The 21,101-nt window shown below is 36.5% G+C and overlaps 1 protein-coding gene across 1 annotated transcript in view; it reads left to right on the forward strand.

The window, feature by feature from the left end:
• The window catches only part of Adamts6 (ADAM metallopeptidase with thrombospondin type 1 motif 6), a 268,080-nt gene that overhangs the window by 145,203 nt on the left and 101,776 nt on the right, over window positions 1–21,101 (forward strand). The window contains exons 12-13 of the mRNA XM_055601955.1: window positions 7,786–7,931; window positions 9,868–9,931. Of these exons, the coding sequence (XP_055457930.1) occupies window positions 7,786–7,931; window positions 9,868–9,931 (210 nt within the window). The remainder of the gene's footprint in view (window positions 1–7,785; window positions 7,932–9,867; window positions 9,932–21,101) is intronic.

The following is a 21,101-nucleotide window of genomic DNA, read 5'->3' on the forward strand; positions in this document are numbered from 1 at the left end:
GAAGCCAACGCTACACAGGGCTTTTATATCATACCTGAGGCTTCAGCACTGGCCTTTCTAATCCACAGCTGAAATCCTCCCATTTTAATATATCTTCTGATAGCGAATTGTGTGTATTGAAAAAAACAGAATTGCATTTCTATAGAAATGAAATAGATCAATAAGCATGAGGTAGGCAGAGGCAGGTGGATTTCTCATTTATCAAGATGTAATGGTCAGTTGTCTGGTAAGAAATCATAGTAAGAAGTCAGTGTGGACAGAATACTGCACAAATAGTGTGTGTTTGTATGAAAACGGATAAAATAATGGTATCCTTCATAAAAGAGCAAACAAACTTTTACCTACTTGACAGTGATAATGGAATGAGGCAGTGAGATGGGAGTGCGTTTTTCATGGGCTTTCTCAATATCATCACTTAGCATTGTTATGTGCCAGGCTTACACATCATCACCAGCAGCAGTAGGTGCCACACAGCAGGCAGATGGCTTCAGAGGTGCAAATGGAATATCCACAAATTACAATCTCAATCTTGAGTTTCAAAACTACTCTCATCAAAAGAATAAAAAGTAAGCTATACACAATCTAGCCAGCCAAGCCAGTGAATAAAAACCAAAGCTGCTCACAGTTGTCTGAATAATTTTTTTAAAGAGAGGAGTTAGAAATATCACTTGAGCGATAGCATATACATAGCCAGAGGATTGGATCTATGATGATCTCGTCAAACTCTGGCTGCAAAAGTTGTGGGATGCTTGCCCGGAGGCACAGTTCCACAAATGTTCCACAACTGTTTCATGCACATTTAGCAGATGGAATAAGAAATATGGCCAAAAAATTAAAAACTGATCTTTGTGTGAGTCCTGGGGGGTCTGACATTGCTATTACAGCCATTGGATGTTTGCCTGAATAAGCCATTCATGGACTGAATAAGAACCATATGGTCTGAATGGATGTGCTCAGGGACAGTAGCATTAACTAAAGGGGGAAATTTGATGAGCCCAGACAGTGTGCTGGTACTGTGTGTCCACGGGTCAATCTCCTACAAATCAATCAATGTAACTTTCAGCCAAAGAACTTTATTTGGATATAGCATTAGCAATAACCCCTTGGGTAAGAATTTGGGATGCTGTATTTGATGAAATAGTAAATAAGGATTTATTTGTATGAACTTCAGTAGTGGCATTGGCATTGTTACTGAACAGGATATTGAGGATACCCAAAACCCAATCCTTATAATCCCTATTTGTAACCACAAAGTAAATTTCAAATATTTGGCTTATTGCCAGAAGATTCATTTAATGATTCTATAAGATTCAATTAGAGATATAGGACAGCATTTGGGTTTACATGTAGGTGACATTGATCCTTAATATCTTTACATGGGAAAATAGGTTTGGATTAGAAAGAGATTACTATTACTACTTTTAAAGCACTGGATATATGGCAGGGCACTTGCAACCTTATTTTTAATTTACCTAGGGTAGGATTAATATGTTTTGACTAGACACCAAATAAACACACGGAGCAAGGAGAGAATAATTCTTCCATATGCCCTAGAAATGTGAATAATGTGGATTACAAGTTCTGGTTGGGAATCTGGGCTGAAATGTAGCCTGAACAGCCACACACCTGCTCGGTGTGGAGGAAGCCTGGACTTTTGAAAGTGTGGTGCCAGGGCTTCTGCACTTCTGATTTGAAATTGCTCTGTATTAAGTCACTTCAGGATTTGAAACTGCTGTGTATTAAGTCACTTTAGGATTTCTTTAGAGTTCTCTTATTCCATAATATGCTAATTTGAGCCAGTTCTGTTTATAACAAGATATTTTTTTATTGTACCCTAAAATGATTTCAGGTAAAATGAACAAAAACAAAAACAAAAAAAAAAAGGGAAGCATTGTGGTTCACACCTGTAATTCTAGCACTAGGGAGGCTGAAGCAGAAAGATTATCATGAATTCTGGGCCAGGCTCAGCTACAAAGTTAATCCCAGTCCTTCCTGCCTACAGAGTAATATTATCTCAATAACTGCCAAAAACAAAAACTCATTTGTAAATACTGTAGAATTATACAATAATACGATGTAATAATTCAATAGTAAGTGATGTAGTTTATAAATTATGGCTGTTTTTAAAGAAAATGTTTAAAAGAATCACTGCTTTCTAGATAATGTTTTAAAAATATTTAATTTAAAAGAAATGTGAAAAATAAGAAGCAATATGGTATTTATTTTGCAAATATGAGTTTAAATTATTTCACCTTTTTATTTTTAAATTTAATTATATATATATATATATATATATATATATATATTACAATTTATTCACCTTGTATCCCCACTCCAGCCTCCTTCCTCTTCTCCCCATATGCCCTTTCCCTATGCCCGCGAAGGGGAGGACCTCCTCTCCGTCTATCTGCCCCTAGCTTATCAGGTCTCATGAAGGCTGGCTGCATCATCTTCCTCTGTGGCCTGGCAAGGCTGCAACTCCCAGGGGGAGGTGATCAAAGAGCCAGCCACTGAGTTCATGTCAGAGACAGCCCCTGCACCCCTTACTAGGGAACCCACTTGGAAACTGAGCAGCTAAGGGGCGTCCTTTGAATTGGGGATCTAGGTCCTCTCCATGCATAGTCCTTGGTTGGAATATCGGTCCTTGCAGGGCCCCCTGGACCCAGGTATTTTGTCTCTGTTGTTCTCCTTGTGGAGTTCCTATCCCCTTCAAGTCTTTTTTATCGCCCTCTTCTTCCATAAGGATTCCGGCACTCTGCCCAAAGTTTGGCTATGAGTCTCACTGTGTTCTTTGATACCCTGGTGGGTAGAGTCTTTCAAAGGTACTCTGGAAGGTTCCTGTCCTGTTCCTTGTCTTCTACTTCTGATGTCTATCCTGTTTGCCCTTCTGAATGAGGATTAAGCATCTTCCCTAGGGTCTTTCTTGTTTTTTAGCTTCTTTAGGAATATAGTTTTCAGTATGTTTATCCTATATTATATGGCTAATATCCACCTATAAGTGAGTATATACCATGTGTGTCTTTCTGCTTCTGGGTTAACTCACTCAGGATGATCTTTTCTATTTCCCACCATTTGCCTGCAAATTTCATGACTTCCTTGTTTTTATTGCTGGGTAGTATTCCATTGTGTAAATGTACCACATCAACCTAGATGTCCCTCAAATTTATCTCAACTTTATGAATTTTATTAAGTACACTTAAATTAGCAGAAGGAAGACCAAATATCCAACTTAACCTAGATAAATGAGTATATAGTAACAAGACAGCTAGAACCATCCAAAATTACTAGTTTGGTCATAACCTTTAAGAGTAAAGGTTAGAAGCTAGATTGCATCTATGTATCTAGCTTTCATAGTTTAAAATGAAGTAAGAGTATCCTTCTGAAAATAGAGCATTTGTTGACAACTTTATGATAGAGAAATAATAGAAATAAAATACAGCACTTAAAAGTTTCATCTTTTTATTTAATTAATTTTTTAATTAATTACAGTTTATTCACTTTGTATCCCAGCTGTGGCCCCTTTCTCATCCCCTCCCAATCCCATCCTCCCTCCCTCACCTCCTCCCATGCCCCTCCCCAAGTCCACTGATAGGAGAGGTCCTTCTTTCCATCTGACCCTAGCCTATCAGGTCTCATCAGAACTGTCTGCATTGTCTTCCTCTGTGGCCTAGTAAGGCTGACCCCGCCCCGCCCCTTAGGGAGAGGTGATCAAAAAGCAGGCCACTGAGTTCATGTCAGAGACAGTCCTTGTTCGCCTTACTAGGGTACCCACTTGGAGACTGAGCTGCCATGGGCTGCATCTCTACAGGAGTTCTAGGTTATCTCCTTACCAGGTCCTTGGTTGTAGTATCAGTCTCAGAAAAAAACACTGTGCTCAGATTTTTTAGTTCTGTTGCTCTCCTTGTGGACCTCCTGTCTCCTCCAGGTCTTTCTCTCTCCCCCTTCTTTCATAAGATTCCCTGCATTCTGCCCAAAGTTTGGCTATGAGTCTCAGCATCTGCTTTGATACCATGCTGGGTAGTCTTTCAGAGGCCCACTGTGGTAGGCTCCTGTCCTGTTGCCCGTTTTCTCCCTCTTCCGATGTCTGTCCCATTTGCTTTTCTGAGTTAGGATAGATCATCTTACCCAGGGTCCTCCTTCTTGCTTAGCTTCTTTAGGTGTACAGATTTTAGTATGTTTATTTTATATTCTATGTCTAGTATCCACTTATAAGTGAGTATATACTGTGTGAGTCTTTCTGCTTCTGGGATACCTCACTCAGGTTGATCTTTTCTAGTTCCATCCATTTATTTGTCTGCAAATTTCATGATTTCCTTGTTTTTAATTGCTGAGTAGTATTCCACTGTGTAAATGTACCACAATTTCTTTTATCCATTCCTCCGTTGAGGGCTATCTGGGTTGTTTCCAGGTTCTGGCTATTATGAATAGAGCTGCTACAAACATGGTTGAGCAAATGTCCTTGTTGTATACTTGAGCTTCTTTTGGATATATGCCTAGGAGTGTTATAGTTGGATCTTGAGGTAGTACTATTCCTAATTTTCTGAGAAAGTGCCAGTAAAATTTACTGATGGTCAACTTGACATTACAGATAATACTGAATGGTGAACATATATACTATTACTATGATTATTTTACCCATTCTTCCTTGTTATTTAGCTTTGTGTTATCATGATTTTTATTAACTCAGTGAATAATTATAAAAACCTTATATATATATATAAGGTTTTTATAATTTATATATATATATATACACACTAAATATCTTCTAGAAAATAATTTATGGAATACTATGCTTTGTGTAAGGGTGGGAAAGCTAGGGTGGAGGATCAGAAGGTCAGAGTAAACCTTGGCTACACAGCAAATTCAAGGCTATTCTGTTCTACATGAGATCCTGTCTCTAAAACATTTATGCCTCCAAAATCTCCCAAATTTGATGAAAATTGAACGGCATGTTAAAAATTCAATAATGCTTTTATCTTTTACTTTAAGGGGTTTCTTCATATAAATTTTGGAGTAGAAACCAAGAGAGGATAATGAACTATAAGTCATGCAAAAAGAAATATAAAGTATTCGTAGAGAGGAAGAAGACTTGGGAGAGCTGGGGTCAAAAAAGAACAGAGTATAATTATATGTATATATATATATGTATATAATGTGTATATATTATATACATACATGAAAATGTTACAGTGAAAACTCAATTATATATGGTAATTAAAAATTATTTTAAAATTTGTATGCAAATATGATGGGGATTGAACCTATATATCTGGATGTTAACCATCTATTCTACCACAGAGGTCTACTCTAGCCCCAAAATAAGGTTCAAAGGGAAAGCAAGAGAATTTATATGACTGTCTCACTGCCCTATATTTTTGTGAGCATCTATACTAATACTGTTAAATACTTTAAAATTTATATCTTTCAGTATTCTTATGGCCCTCACTATTCTTTTATCCCAAGAAAAAAATTAAAAAGTAAAAAAATTTCTAGAATCAAAGGGAAGAGGAGGATGACCTCCCTTATCAGTGGACTGGGAAAGGGACACGGGTGGGGAAGAGGGAGAGTGGAACTGGGAGGGGAGGAGGGAGGTACAGGGGGGATATAAAGTGAATAAACTGTAATTAATTAAAAAAGGAAAAAAATTCTCTACAAATCATATGTATTCTCAAGGAAGTCTGAAATGACAAGGACACAAATATGAGTTTCTTTTCCTTAATTTTTTCTACCTCCTTTGTGACATATTATAGTGACTAAAACATTACTCAAATTATACAATTTAACTATAATAATTCATCTAATAGCTTTTGCATATATATCCTAGATACCAGGTAGTACTGGAAGCATTCTTCATTTCAACAGGGAACCAGTGATCATTATAATGCTCTTCACTTCTCCTACTGTGTTGCTACATGTTGCTATGACATCTTTAAAATGTGGTTAGTCTGATGAACAGAATTTTACAATTTAACAGTAGCCATGTGATATTCTCAAGACTCCTCCATTCTAAGGAAGGCGGTGAACAAAGAAGGAATTCGTAAGATAGTAAAAGTAATTTCAAATGGTAAGATGATTGAAACAGCATACATACTGTTCCATAATGGAAAAGAAGGTCCTGGAGCAAGAAAGGATGATAAAGTACCTTGTCAAAATAAGAGTAGTCCTGGAAAAAGCTATCTGTTGAAATGGTACTTGATTCGAGGCTAAACAACCAGAAGACAACTATATAGAGCTGGAAGCTGAGTGTGATGGCACAACCTTGGAATCCCAGTACTTAGGGTCAACCTGGGGCTATGTGCCAAGAACTTATCTTGACTAATTAGGTAATAAAAAGGACTAGGGCTATGGCTCAGTGTAGAGAACCTAGCAATCTCTTTGATCTGTGGGGTCAATTACTGGGAGAGTGCTACTTGAAAGATAAGAAAATGTGCTAGTGAGGGAACAAGTTTAGAACAAGGAAGGAAGGAAAAGGGGGAAAAAAAGACAGTGAGCCTGCTGCTTTCAATCAAAGGACAGGAGGCTAAAGAAGGATAGAAGCTCTCCATCAGCAAGTCTAGGGTTAAAGGATATGGGAAACCACTGAGGTCCTTTAAGTAAAATAATGACAGCATCTGATGCTATATTTTTAAAAACCATACCTGAGGGTTTTTTTCCCCTGAGAAATAGTTTCTAGTGGAGAAAAATGGAAGCAGAATCACCAAGGGAGGAGCTACTCTGTCTGCCTGTTAGTGTATAGGGTGGCAGTGATAGAGTGAATGTGAGAGAGTTCCCAGTGGATTTCAGAGGTAAAAACCAACAAACTTGGTGATAGAATTAGGATGATGAAATTATTACTTTCTAGATATCCCATATTTTATGATAAAGTCGAATTTCTTATATAACTCTAATAACTAGCCTATTATCCATATAAACATATCACTTTCATAGCATAAATTTGATTTGTTAATGTTTGATAATTTAGAAAAAATGCACCAACAAAAACCTACAAATGTTTGTTTTAAAGGAAGACTTTTATTTTGACATCTACTGCAAATAAGATTTATCTTCCTAGAGTTATGAGCTAATTATGTGATGTCTGCTTTCTGATAATTTATTTCTGGCTCTCTCCTTCGATGCAGTATATGTGGTTTATTGCACAGGGTAAAGTTGAGCAGAATTCCAGTATGCATGTTCATATAGGAGCCTTATACATGGCTAGTTTATGTAAGGGCTTTTGTGCCTAGTCCCTAGTGTCTTTGCATTACTTTTATTATGTCTGCTCCTAGATGAAATGCCACAAAGCATTCTTTTACTATTGTAGCCTCAACCAATTTCTTTCTTTCTTTCTTTCTTTTTTTTTTAAAGAATGAACAATTACCATCATAAAGACTGGGGAACTTTCCATAGTGTGTTATCATTCCACAACTCTAATAATAGTGGAGTATAAAGATTTTTTTTTAGAAGAAATTACTACAATATCTAAAAATGATTTTGAAGCCTATAGCTAACTCTATAATGAAAAACACTGAAATTCTGGAGGAAGAGAAACAAAGAAAAGCTGCCAAAGTCAGGGCTTTTAAAACTGGTACATGTTGGAAACTATAAATCTGAGCAGCTAAAGATAGTTTGCAAATCACATGCACCTTTCCCATTGTCCAAAAACAGTTAAAACCGTGGTCTGTACTTTTGAGATTGCTAATGCTTAAAATTGGTCTTTACCTGACTTTTATGAAAGTCTATGGACTTCTCTTTTCATACCTCTATGTGCCTCAAAGCTAATTCTGTGTTTTCTGTGCAATTTTACAGTGGTGTTATCAGGGAGATTGTGTTCCTTTTGGCACTTGGCCCCAGAGCATAAATGGGGGCTGGGGCTCCTGGTCACTGTGGGGAGAGTGCAGCAGAACCTGCGGAGGAGGCGTCTCCTCATCCCTAAGACACTGTGACAGTCCAGCGTAAGTAGCTAAAGTAAGCCCTACGCCGGAGCCAACAAAAAGACACAGTTGGAACTGATTCAAAGCTGTGGTTTCACATGTTATCTGTAAAAACGTTTGTCTAGCAAGCCAAATGCTTGTCTTCAGAACATGCAATAGGTCCAGGAAAGTGAAGGAGCTTTGTTAGACTTTCTTTTTCTTCCTTTTCCCTCATTATCTAAGTAAAATAATAATAGAAAAAAGAAAGAAAGCAAGAAACAGAAATCTCAAACCTTTAAAATAGAATATCATTGCCTGTCCAGAAAGGCTAGTAATAATCAGATCTCCTCTGAAAACTACTAAATTATGGATGAATCCAAGCCTGGCTTTTGCTACATTACCATTATTCCTAGGAAAAGAAGGGCTTTTCACATGTCACATAAAGTTATTACTGCCACATTACTATTAAAAGAACCAATGAGAGTGCTTCAGGGGTTTAAATGCCTCGATTCCCATCAGAAATCACAATGAAGATAATACTGCCCATGTGTTAAAATAGTTTCTGTTCATCATCTCCCAGAGCACTTTCCTCCCAGGGCTGTTCCACACAGGTCAGCCTGCTCCTCTCCCTGTCTCCAGCCAGGGTTCTCGTAGGACAAGACCAGCCCATCAGCTGGTCTTTGCCAGCTCTATTTCTTCTCCATCCTACCAATGTACCTCCTACAATGTAAAGCACTATTACTTTATTTTACTTTTCCTTATTCTGTTTAAGACTTCTTGGCTCTGGCTAGCTACCTGCCATTGTGTCTAGAACTGAACCTGGGTACCTTTTTAGCTGCCTAGTATTTGCTGAAGAATTATGTTATAAACTCTCTATCCACCCTACCCTACCCCCATCTGGATAAAGGATGGCCTAGTTTAATTTTTTAATTTGTTTTAACCCAGAACTGTTGGCTTTCTTCAAATGCCTCATTTCTATTCTTTTTGTCTAAGCAATTTTTTCTTTATAGCAGTTCTGAACTCCATCTTTCCACTTTCTAGCAGTTATTGCTCTCCTACCAAACAGAGATTCCTGTTATAATTCATAAGCCAGCCATGACTGCCACCATCCCCACAACCTTGTTTTGACTTTACAGTTCATTTTTCTCAAGTTAGTTCAAGCTGACCAATTCATTGGTGTTCAAAATATATTCCAAACCCATTAGTACCAGTGGACTTGATCCCTTTTTAAATTCAGCATAGGCTGCTATAAGCTAATATCCCAAAATATGAACACTTGTGATAAGTTGACTTGGGTATACAAGGAAATGACCTGGACCTCTTTCAAAAAGGAAGATGCTTTTTGCTTAATAATAGCATGTCCAAATGATGGCATATGTCCTTCCCTAATTCTAAGTACTTTAAGGATTAATTTATGAAAGAAAATATTTGATATTGTATATTTTATTATTTTGGAAGTAATATAATGCTATATAATGCAAAGCCATCTAACTTGTTAATTCGATGCTTTAAACCTTATGTTGAAATGAGATGAAAATCATTTTTGCATTATTTACTCTGAACTGGATTTATTCTCAGGAAGTCATTAAGCGTTATCTCTTTGCTTCCCATCTGAAAGAAAAGATTATAGTTTTTATTGAATACATTTTAAATGGCTTTTCATTATAGATAAGTTTTTTAAGGTCATTTTATTGAACTGAGTATTGTACTGTAATTAAGTATAATAATTTAATTTTTCCTAAGAATATACATCATAACTCTAAGTCTTACAAATTATTTGTATATGCTGCCTTAATTTTATGTTGAATAGCCACACTCACTGTTAACAATTATCATCATGATTGTTTTAATAATTTTTAAAAATTCCACATTTTATAATCTTCTTACAATAAACTTTGGTGTTTTCATCAAGCAATATATGTAGCCTTTGTGTGGATAGCTGTATTATAATCACATGTTTAAAAATGTTGCTTTGCAGACCTTCAGGAGGTGGAAAATACTGTCTTGGGGAAAGGAAACGCTACCGCTCATGCAACACTGATGTAAGTAACCCAAACTTCCTATGAACAGCCAGCTTACTCTTCTCCAAAGCAGAGAAAGCTTTAACTTATGGCTATTTAATCAGAAATCCATGTGTGCAAGGGTCACATGAATTTCATAAAAAGCTAGCCTCAGCACTATCAATTCTATCAATAAGTCCACAAAAAAGCTCCAGATGGAAGGGCAGGTGTCCTCTCCCTAGAGGGGAGATTCACACATACCATGAATAACCCCGCCTCAACTCACAGCTTCAGTGCCACTATGTTTGAGTCTACAAGGATCAGTCGTGCCATACTTTTCATCTTGTTTTATGTTCCTCATAGTAAGAAGCCTCAGTCGCCCCCGTCATCGCTCATCTCTTGGCATCCAGCCCTCTAAGAGTCAATATTATAGTGTTTAGCCTCTTCTGTCCTGACTCCTGTCCTTGCCTTTGGCAAATATGAAAATATTTCTATGCCCCTTGCAATTCATGATCCATTATCAGCAAAATATCTCACTGTCTGACTTTTCTGAAATTTCCCTTATCTTTATTGTGTTACTTTCATCTCTGTTGTTGTGATGAAATACCTAGACAAAGAAACCCAGGGGAGAAAGGGCTTATTTTAGTTTGTAGCTCCAAAAGGGATACAGTTCATCTCAGTGAGGAAAGCATAGCTCCAGAGTATGAGGTCTGTTCATCATATTTGCACTAGCAATGTAGAAACAGAAATAGTACTGGAAGTAGCGCCACATTCCAAAACTTCAAAGTTAGCCCCCAGTGACATACTTCCTCTAGCAACACTCTACCTCTCAAAGGTTCCATAACCTTCCCAATTAGCACCATGTTCTGATTTCATTTTAAAATTGTTCTTGTCATGCTTTTACCCCATCATAATGTTGACATGCTGTTATCAAGTCACAGACACCTTCAGTATTTACTAAACCTAATGGTTGGTTGTAGTCTTCATCTTCCTACTCATTCTAACTTTTTGCTTATTCTGTTATTAAATTGTTTCTCCTCATTCTCCTTTGCTAGTTTCTGCTCTTTTCTCTGAGTTCCTAATGTTAGGCATTCCAAACTTAGTCCCTGATTGTTTCTGTGTTCTAGTAACACCCATTTTATTGCTGCACTCATCAAGCTTCAGTGATTTTGATACTGTTAAATATTACTCAATTTCCAAGTTTGTATCTTTCAATCTAGTTGTCATCTCTCAATACCAGGCCTGTACCATACTACTTGACTAGACCTTTAATAAACATGCAGTATTGAGTGTCTACTTACATTGTCTATAAAGCTATTTAAACTACTCTCTATCCATGTTTTTCACCTCAGATGTTAGTTCCATCAGTGTGAACCAAAATACTAGAGTTTTTCCTCCAGTCTTACAATTCTTCCTCACTGTTCTGTATTTGTCTAATCACTCAGGAAATTCTGTTGGATTTTGTCTTAAAAATGCATCTCCGATCTGACAACTTTTCACTAGTTTTTCTGCTTCTACTCTGGTCTGAGGTACTAATTTCCATGATTATCAATTGAATAGACTTTTTATTTTCTGAAGTACTTGTTATCAAGCCCAAGACCTTACACATGCTTAAGCAAGTGTTCTCCTAGTGAACTTCATTGTCATCTCCTTTAGTAACCTCGTCTGTCAAGGTTGCTACCACTAATATAATGCTCTCCATATAAGATGCAGAGTAACTGAGATTTTGCTCACTCTTTAGTCCCCTCCACCCCATTTTTTTTCTTAAATCTGAATCATTATTCAAAAGCCAGCAAGATCTATCCAATCTGATTTCATTGATTCTTTGCACTAATCTGTTAGAAGCTTCCTCATCATTTACTCTGCTCCAACTATATGGATCTCCTTCCTTAAACATGCTAGTCATGCTCTCTCCATAGGACTTTTGTTTTGACTGTTCCCTTTGCCTTGTGCACTTGTAGTTGTTGTCTCTCTGTCTTTATTCAACTGTTGCCTTCTCAGTTAGGCCTTTCCTGAATATTGTACATAAAATTGAAAACTGCTGCTCCTCTTCCCCCCTCCCCTTTTTTAAATACACTTGTTTGTCATATTTTATTCTGCTAAACTTAGATCTCAGAGTAACTACATGTATCTTCGGTTTTAAGACTTTTCAAGTTACCAGCACCATTCATTCATTTAAATTGGATGCTTACTGTGTATTTCCAAGAAATCACTCAAATTCAGGATTCACAATAGAGAATAATTGCAATATGTTAATGCAAGTCATGTGTTAAAAAGGATGTAGAACTGACACATGGCTAATAAGGAATTTAAGGATTCATTGCCATAGAGAATGAAAAGGTAGTGACAATTAAAAGATACTGACAATAAAAAAAACATTCTAAATGAAAGCAGAATGAAGTACAAAGCCAGTTTGCTATTAGTCTGATATCTGTTCTGAAGCATTTAGAAGCCACTGAAAGAGCTATAGTTTGGGCTTAAGAAAACAGGTTGAGAAAAGACAAGAGTACAGCATAAGAGTGAATAGTTCAAGAAGCATTTAATGACTACAGTGCTGAGAGAGAGGTTTCATAAAAGGAATGAAAGTAGAGTCAAAAGAGGGCTATTTGTGAGAAAACTAGAAACTGGCTTTTAAAAAGCCATAAAATAAAACCAAAACCAAAATCAAAACAAAATAAGACTAGTATAATAGAAATGGGTAGAAATCGAAATCAGAAAGATATCTATTTGAATTTATGATGTAACAAGTGATCATATTCACAGTGATGATAAGTCCACAAGGTGATGATGGCAGTGTATGCCAAACCTGAGTGAAGACGAAGGAATTGAAAGAAGTTCACAGCTAGTAAGACTGATGAAAGTCTATGTGCCATATGTTGCATACAATACTAAACTGCTGAATCCATGGCTCTTGGTTTCTGGTTTCTGTAGTATGAGTAACACAAAAAGAAGTGAACCATTAAAGCACCCAGAGAACTTTCACCCTGGTAATATTTACAGAAGAAAGAAGATTAAACTTTCACAGGGATTCATTCTGAAGAAGGAGATAGGACAAAAGTTATTCCAATGGGCTTTTGTTCCCTAAATCAACTTTATTTTATTTATTACTAATTCTTTCTTTTGCCAGGAAGCTATATACTTACCCTTAAATGAATCACTAGATGTGATTCACTAGAATCACATCACTAGATGTGATTCATTTACATCTACATCTACAATAGAATAGATGTATCATAATTTGTTTACATCACTTCCAATTTACCCTTAATATACGGTTTAAGGTCACTTTTCCTGAAAAGTAGATTGTTGAGTGTTGTTCTAATGATGACTCAAGATCTGGTTATACCTACCTTAGCTTTGTAAACCTGCCTAAATCATTATATATGATTGGTTCATTAAACACCCTATACATGGGCAGGGCAAAATGAGATAGGCATGGCTAAGGTTCCTGGAGGACAGAGAGAATCACGGGAAACAGCCAGACCGGAGGAGAGGAAGAAGAAGGACACCATGATGGGTTAGCATGGAGAAAAAAAAATCACATTTGCAAGGAGGAAGGACTCCAATAATGGAGTGAAAAGGCCCAGATGAAGAATGTAAGAAAGTACCACAGGATTATGGATGGAAGATAATCCAACTGAGGAGGATTAAGATGGGTGGCATTGGATAGAGGCTGGGAGATGAATGATAAGATTATTGAAACAATGTAAATAATACATCTGCCTGGTCCAAGGTAAATATGGGAATAATAAATCTAACAGATGACTATGTTTTGTTATTTATGATAAGAGGTTAAATAATACCGTCATGATAACCATAGGCTAATAGTAAATGTAGCCCAGCAGCCATTTTTAAAATTAATACAACAGTAGATTGCTAAGCAAACTGTCAGAGTTGTGTTAAGAAGAATCAGGAAACATTGGGTAAAGCACAGATATTCACTTCTGAACTCTTTAATTTCCACCATAAGCAATTAAAGTGTCAATTATACAAGTAATAATAGAAGGAGCTGGTGCTAGAATCTTACTGAGTGCTTAAATGTGTATGTGACTTATTACTGCAATCATCTTCTATTTCTGTACCAAAAAGTATTCTTCCCATTCTCCTTAGTAGTGAGATGGCTTGGAATATTTAAAATCTCATTCTTTCAATATAAATTTGCAAGAAGTTAGATAAGAATAAGCTATTGGTGTAATGTGTTCTCTTGTAAGCTTGTTTATGTAGAATAAAATTAGCTCAAAATAATGATTACATTAACTTGTGCCACTAGCTAGTACAGTACAACCTAAGCAAAAAGTAGTACTGTACTGCAACTCTTCCTTTTACACATGCTTTGTGTCACAGGAGTCCTTGTGGATTTCTGCCTGTTTTTATTTGTTGGCCTCTTGATCCTATAGCTCAATAGCCTTGACTTTTCCGTATTAACTCACTTTAATTTTTTCAAAAAAGAAAGTCGAATAAATTTATTTTAGTATTTTGTGGTTTAGAAATTTTCATATTTAAAATACATGAACTGTCTTTGAATTATATGCCTTTAACCCAGGTTTTTAAAAGTCTGTCATTTTTACTGTGGAGTTTTGTGAAAGGGATTTTCAGAATTATATGTCAGATTAGATAAAAGAAAATCTGATATGTTAAAAATCTACCAAAAGGTCTCCCGAAACAAAGACTCTATTTTGTAAGACAGAAATTAGTAATAAATCATGAAGAGTGAGTTGATTGTAGCAGACTAAGATAAGTAAGAATTCATTGTGTTTCTGCTAGCAAAGACAGAATGAGGATTACAGTGAGGTTATTAGAGGGCTCTAATGTGTGTCCTGTAAAGTGACCTTGTTACTCTTTTCAAATGCATAATAGTTTAAATGTTCATTTTGCATATATTTCCCATTTGTCTGTTTGTCTGAACTACTGTGACTTAAAAGAGATAAAAACTACCCTTCTATCAGGTCAGCCTCGTTTCATACTGTGTTTTTCTATAACTCAGTCTTAGGTGCATTATATTTTATGACCCTTAAATGAGAGCTGAGTAAAAAGTTTCCAATTAGCTAGAATTAGATAGATAACAATTAAAAAATATTTTCAAGTATTTTTGACTTGGTTATTTATGAGCTAAAATATGAATAATACAAATTATAAATTCATATGATCCTGGAAAATTTTTTAAAATCAAAACCCAGAATTAATGTCAAACAGTCAAAGAGCAGGAGAAAAAGATTCTTTTTTTTGTTTTGTTTTTGTTTTTGGAGATGGTCTCATTCTGTAGCCCAGAATGGCCTGAAACTCAACTATGCATCCTACATTGGATTTGAATTGTTGGCAGTTCTCCTGCATCAGCATCCCAAGTGCTGTGATTCAAAATGTGAGTCACCATCATATCTAGCATCAAAGTACTTATTTGTTTAGAGATTAAACCAAGGGCCCAGTGTGTCTTTGGTACAAGCTGTACTAGTGAGCTATGAGCTATATAGCTCAAAAGATATTTTAGTCTCATGCTGGACATGCTCTGTGCTTTCTAACTATTTGCTAATAATATGTAATATAAGAAAGTAGAAAACCTAGGGTATTGATTGATCCATGTAATTTAATAGATTCTGTTTGAATTATCTTTAGGTCACACAATCTATTCTATATAGCTTATCAATTTCCCATATAATGTGGAAGTCTTGCTCATTCTCTTCTTGTGAATGGCTGGTTGAGACTTTGCATTTCTGCTTATTTCTCATTTTTACATTAAAAATTAACTCTCTGCATGTGTGTGTGTGTGTTGGCTGGGGAATCCATTGGTAAAACACTTGCTATGTAAACACAAAGACCTGAATTCAGTTCCCCAGATCCCATGTAAAAAAAAAAAAAAAAGGCTATTTAGTGTGTTACCCTGCATTTGGAGTGGGGCAAGTGGAATCAGGGGGGTCCTGGAGACTCAGCCTAGTTGACTGAATGAGCTCCAGGTTCAGCGAGAAATGCCAGTTCAGATATAGGAAATATTTAGGTCATGAAAGACACAAGAGCAGAAGACAATCCCTCCTTGTCATGTTATAATTAAAATAGTAATTATACAGCATATATATATATATATATATATATATATATATATATATAAAATAAAGCAGCAGGGGAGAAAATTAAATCACATGTAAAGGCAGGCCCATATGAATAACACCAGATTGTTATATATATAATATATATATATAAAGCAGCAGGGGAGAAAATTAAATCACATGTAAAGGCAGGCCCATATGAATAACACCAGATTGTTCAAATGAAACTTTAGAAACACTGCCTTGGAATGAGGTTTTTCAGGTTCTAAAAGCTGACAGCTATCAACAATACTATACTCTGCAAAGATAACTGTCATAATTGAAGGGAAAAAATTCCATTATAAAAGTAAACTAAAGGAATCTATGACCACTGAACTAATGCTACAGTAAATACTTAAGGGAGTCCTTCACATTGAAGAGAAAAATTCCATCCATGAGGCCACAGGAATTAATAAACCATAGTAAAATAATACTAAATAAGAGAGTAAGGGGGGGAAAAAACACTATGAAATCAACAGTGGCAGGAATAAATGCACAACTTTAATAATTGAATATCAATTATCAATCAGAGGACAGAGTAATGAATTAGTTCAAAAAACAGGAACTATCTATTTGTTGCCTCCAAAAAATATACCCCCACACACAAAAATAGGTAATATCAAGCAAATGGATGAGATTCCATCTCTACCCAGTTAGAAAACAAATAACAACATATTCTAGTGAGATGTGGGAAAATATGAATGTGTATCTGTTGTTGGGGAGAGTGCACACGGATGCGGCCTCTGTGGAAGTCAGCATGTAGGCTTCTTGAAAAGCTAAAAAATACAACTATGATGTGATCCATCCATAGCATTCTTAGGGTTTTATTTCCTTCTATTGAGAACCTTGAACATTTGTGTTTACTTCTGCTCTATTCATAGTAGCTAGGACATGGAATCAGTTTAGATGCCCTTTAACTGATGAATGGAAAATGAAAATATAACACATATATACAGTAAAATTTACTTAGCTATAAATAAAACTGAAATTATGAAACCTGCAAGAAAATGGATGGAAAATATTATACTGAGTGAGGTGACCCAGTCCCAGAAATTTTACATTCTTTTTCCTCTGTAGATCCTATAGTTGGATATTCAGATTTGTATAGTTGGAGTGCCTGGATAGAGTTCAGGAAGCTAGAAAGGGACTGTGAGAGGAAGGGAAGAGGAGTGAAGGTATAGTAATCACATTGTAAGAAGAAAGTGGACATACAAGGAGTTAAAGCTTTAAGTGAGGGTGAGGATTGGGGCTTAGGGAAGTAAAGGAGGTGGGGTATATGTTACCTCAGACTAAGCACATGTGAAAAACCCTTAAGGAAATTTAGTTCGTGGGAGAAGGAGAAAGAAACTCAGAGGAAAGTGAAAACATTATGAAACTGGCATATAAGCAGTACATTAACCATATACCATAAGGTTCTTCTGCTCACTAAAGGTGGCTCACAAATTTCAATATGAGAGTCTCAGTGAAATAAGATACATAGCATCTGTAGAGCTGACAAAAGGAGATATCTGCACTGCAACACTTCACTGCTTAGAAGCTTGCTGTTACCTATGCACAACCCTATAGTGGTGAATTAGATTTAAACATAGGACATAAATTTCTTGCTTAAATTCCAGGGAAATTAAAGCCTAGAACCAAAATAGGTCAAAGTAGTCTTACAAATAGCAATCCTGAACATGTATATTTACAGTTTTTTCTTAATTTTATATAATTCCAACTGCAGATATATGAAGGGCAGGAAGAAAAGAGCTCAATGGTAGAAGGAGGGCAGTTCAAAGAAGGATGGTAAAACTAGAATAGAACACTTATAAAGACAAGACTCAATACAGACTTAAAAATATATCACAAATGGGTATCCAACTATGAAACTGACCTGTCACTCTTTGTATTTTTTAGAATTATTTATCTTATGTATATGAGTACTTGGCCTGCATGTGTGTACATGCACCACATGCATGTCTGGTTCCCAAGGAGGTCAGAAGTAGGCGTCAATTCCTCTGAACTGGAGTTAGAAATTGTTGTAAACCACTGAACTTAGGACCTGTGCAAAACCGACTAGTACGCTTAACCACTGAGCCATCTCTCCAGCGCTGGCCTGTTGCGCTAAACAGAAACTAACGAGTCTTTTTAGATTCTGTGCAGTGAGGCTAATAAACTGCATTAGGATGCATGGGGAAAACAAAGGTCCCAATACAGCCTCCCAAAGTGACACATAATGCACACTAGATAATGGGCACAGTATTAGTTAATGGCAATCGTTGTATCTGCAGGAGAAACTAATATGCTATTCATCTTAAGTTGCTGGGAGACCAGGATAATTTATTTAAGACATATGGAGGGAGGCTGTAGGGATGGCTCAGTGGTTAAGAGCACTTACTGCTTTTGCAGAGGGTCATGTTCAGTTCCCAGCACCAACTTGGTTGCTCACAACCTTCTGTAACTCCAGGTCTAGAAAATCTGATCCCCTCTTATGCCTCCACAGGCATCAGCCTACATATAGACAAAAAAATTCATGCACATAAAATAAAATTTAAGCTTTTTAAAAAGACATATAGAAGAACTGGAAAAAGTTTGTTCTTTTTCAGCACTTGAGTATTTGACGTTATAAATACTCAACAAAATACTCGCAAACCAAATTCAAGAACACATCAAAGATATCATCCACTATGACCAGTAGACTTCATCCCAGGTATGCAGGGGTGGTTCAACATACAGAAATCCATCACTGTAATCCACCATATAAACAAACTGAAAGAAAAAACCCAATGATAATCTCCTTAGATGCTGAAAAGGCATTTGATAAAATCCAACATTCGTTTATGTTTAAAGTCCTGGAGAGATCAGGGATATAAGGCACCGAAACATAGCAAAGGCAGTATACAGCAAGCCTATAGCCAACATCAAACTAAACAGAGAGAAACTTAAATCAATCCCACTGAAATCAGGGACAAGACAGGCTGCCCACTCTTTCCATATCTCTTCGACATAGCTTTTGAAGTCCTTGCTAGAGCAAGAAGACAATTAAAGGAGATCAAGGGGATTCACTTCAGAAAGGAAGAAGTCAAAGTATCACTATTTGCAGATGATATGATACTATATATGAGTGACCCCAAAAATTCTACCAGTGAACTCCTACAGCTGATAAACACCTTCAGCGAAGTGGCTGGATACAAAATTAACTCAAAAAAAAAAAAATCAGTAGCCCTCCTGTATACAAAAGATCATCCTGAGTGAGCTATCCCAGAAGCAGAAAGATGCACACTGTATATACTCACTCATATAGACATATAATATAGGATAAACCTACTAAAATATGTACACCTAAAGAAACTAATCAAGAGGGAGGACTCTTGCTAAAATGCTCAATTCCTATCCAGAAAGGCAAAGAGGCTGGACATCAGAAGAAGGAGAAAAGAGGGAACAAGTCAGGAGCCTGACACAGAGGACCTCTGAAAAGCTCTGCCCTGCTGACTATCAATGTAGATGCTGAGACTTATGGGCAACCTTTGGGCAGAGTGCAGGGAATCTTAGGAAAGAAGTGGGAAACAGTAAGATCTGGAGAAGACAGGAACTCCACAAGGAGAGCAACAGAACCAAAAAATCTCAGCGGTCTTTCCTGAGACTGCTATTCTAACCAAGGACTATGCATGGAGATAACCTAAGACCCCTGCACAGATGTAGCCCATGGCAGTTCAGTATCCAAGTGGGTTCCATTGTAATAGGAACAGAGACTGTCTCTGACATGAACTGATTGGCCTGCTCTTTAATTACCTCCCCCTGAGGGGGAAGCAGCATTACCAGGCCACAGAAGAAGACAATGCAGCCACTCCTGATGAGACCTAATTGACTAGGATCAGAAGAAAGGAAAAGAAGTCCTCCCCTATCAGTGGACTTGGGGAGGGGCATGCATGCAGACAGAGGGTGGAGGAAGGGAGGAGGTGGGGAACCACGGGAGTATACAAAGTGAATAAAGTGTAATTAATAAAGGGAAAAAAAAAGACAAATGGGCTGAGAAAGAAATTAGGGAAATAACACCCTTCACAATAGCCACAAAGGATATAAAGTCCCTTGGTGTGACTCTAACTAAGCAAGTCGAAGACTTGTATGAAAAAAAGTTCCCGTCTCTGAAGAAAGAAATAGAAGAAGATATCAGAAGATGGATAGACCTCCCATGCTCATGGCTTGGCTGGATTAACATAGTAAAAATGGTCATCAACTGATTCAATGCAATTCCAATCAAATTACCAACACAATTCTTTACAGAACTTGAAAGAAAAATTCTCAACTTTATATGGAATAACAAGAAATCCAAAATCACTAAAACAATCTTCTATAATAAAAGATCTTCTGGAATTATCTTCATCCCTGATTCCACGCTGTACTATAGAGCATCAGTAATAAAAACTGCATGGTACTGGCATAGAAACTGGCTGGTAGATCAATGGAATCAAATAGAAGACATTATTAACTGGTCTAATAGACATAGCTTACTGGAAAGTGGGTTTGGGCAGCATAATTTTATGCAAAGCATAAAGCTAAGGGGTCATTAATTTGGTAATAGCTCTATTCTGTGAGTGAGAGATAAGTGGCTGATCTCTGACAATTTTTATTAATGTTTAAAGGTAGGCAGTGATGTGACTATCCATCAGGCCATTTTCAGAAGTAAAGATATTTGTTCTGTGTTTATCTTTTGACAAAAAAGTTTACTTAGAAGTTGCTCAAAAAAGAAAATAATTTTAAAAAGAGCAGTAGAAAAGGTATTTGGTAGTGCTTCTCACCTGGAATGCCCCAGGCACTCATGACAGAGGAAGGGAGGGTGAAAAAGGTGAGAACAGAAAATCAGAGTGGATATTTTATTTCTAAAATTTAAGCACCTTATAAAAGAAAAGATAAAAACAAAATATTTTAATATTATAATCTTCAAATATATATATATTTCAATGTGTATTGATATTTCCATGTATGCACATAAAAATGCAAAGCTTTGTGTTGTTAAAAGATTTTATTGGGCAGATAATTATAAGGCAGATTTCATTGCTAAAAAAGAAAGAAGTTGCTCAAAAATTGGCTTTGGTTGTTACCTGTGTGGAATCTCCTATGCACTGGCATCTAAAATATTGACTATAAAACAGATA

This window comes from Psammomys obesus, unplaced genomic scaffold (genome assembly GCF_907164565.1).
Source record: "Psammomys obesus unplaced genomic scaffold, mPsaObe1.curated_primary_1811, whole genome shotgun sequence".
Lineage (NCBI taxonomy): Eukaryota > Metazoa > Chordata > Mammalia > Rodentia > Muridae > Psammomys > Psammomys obesus.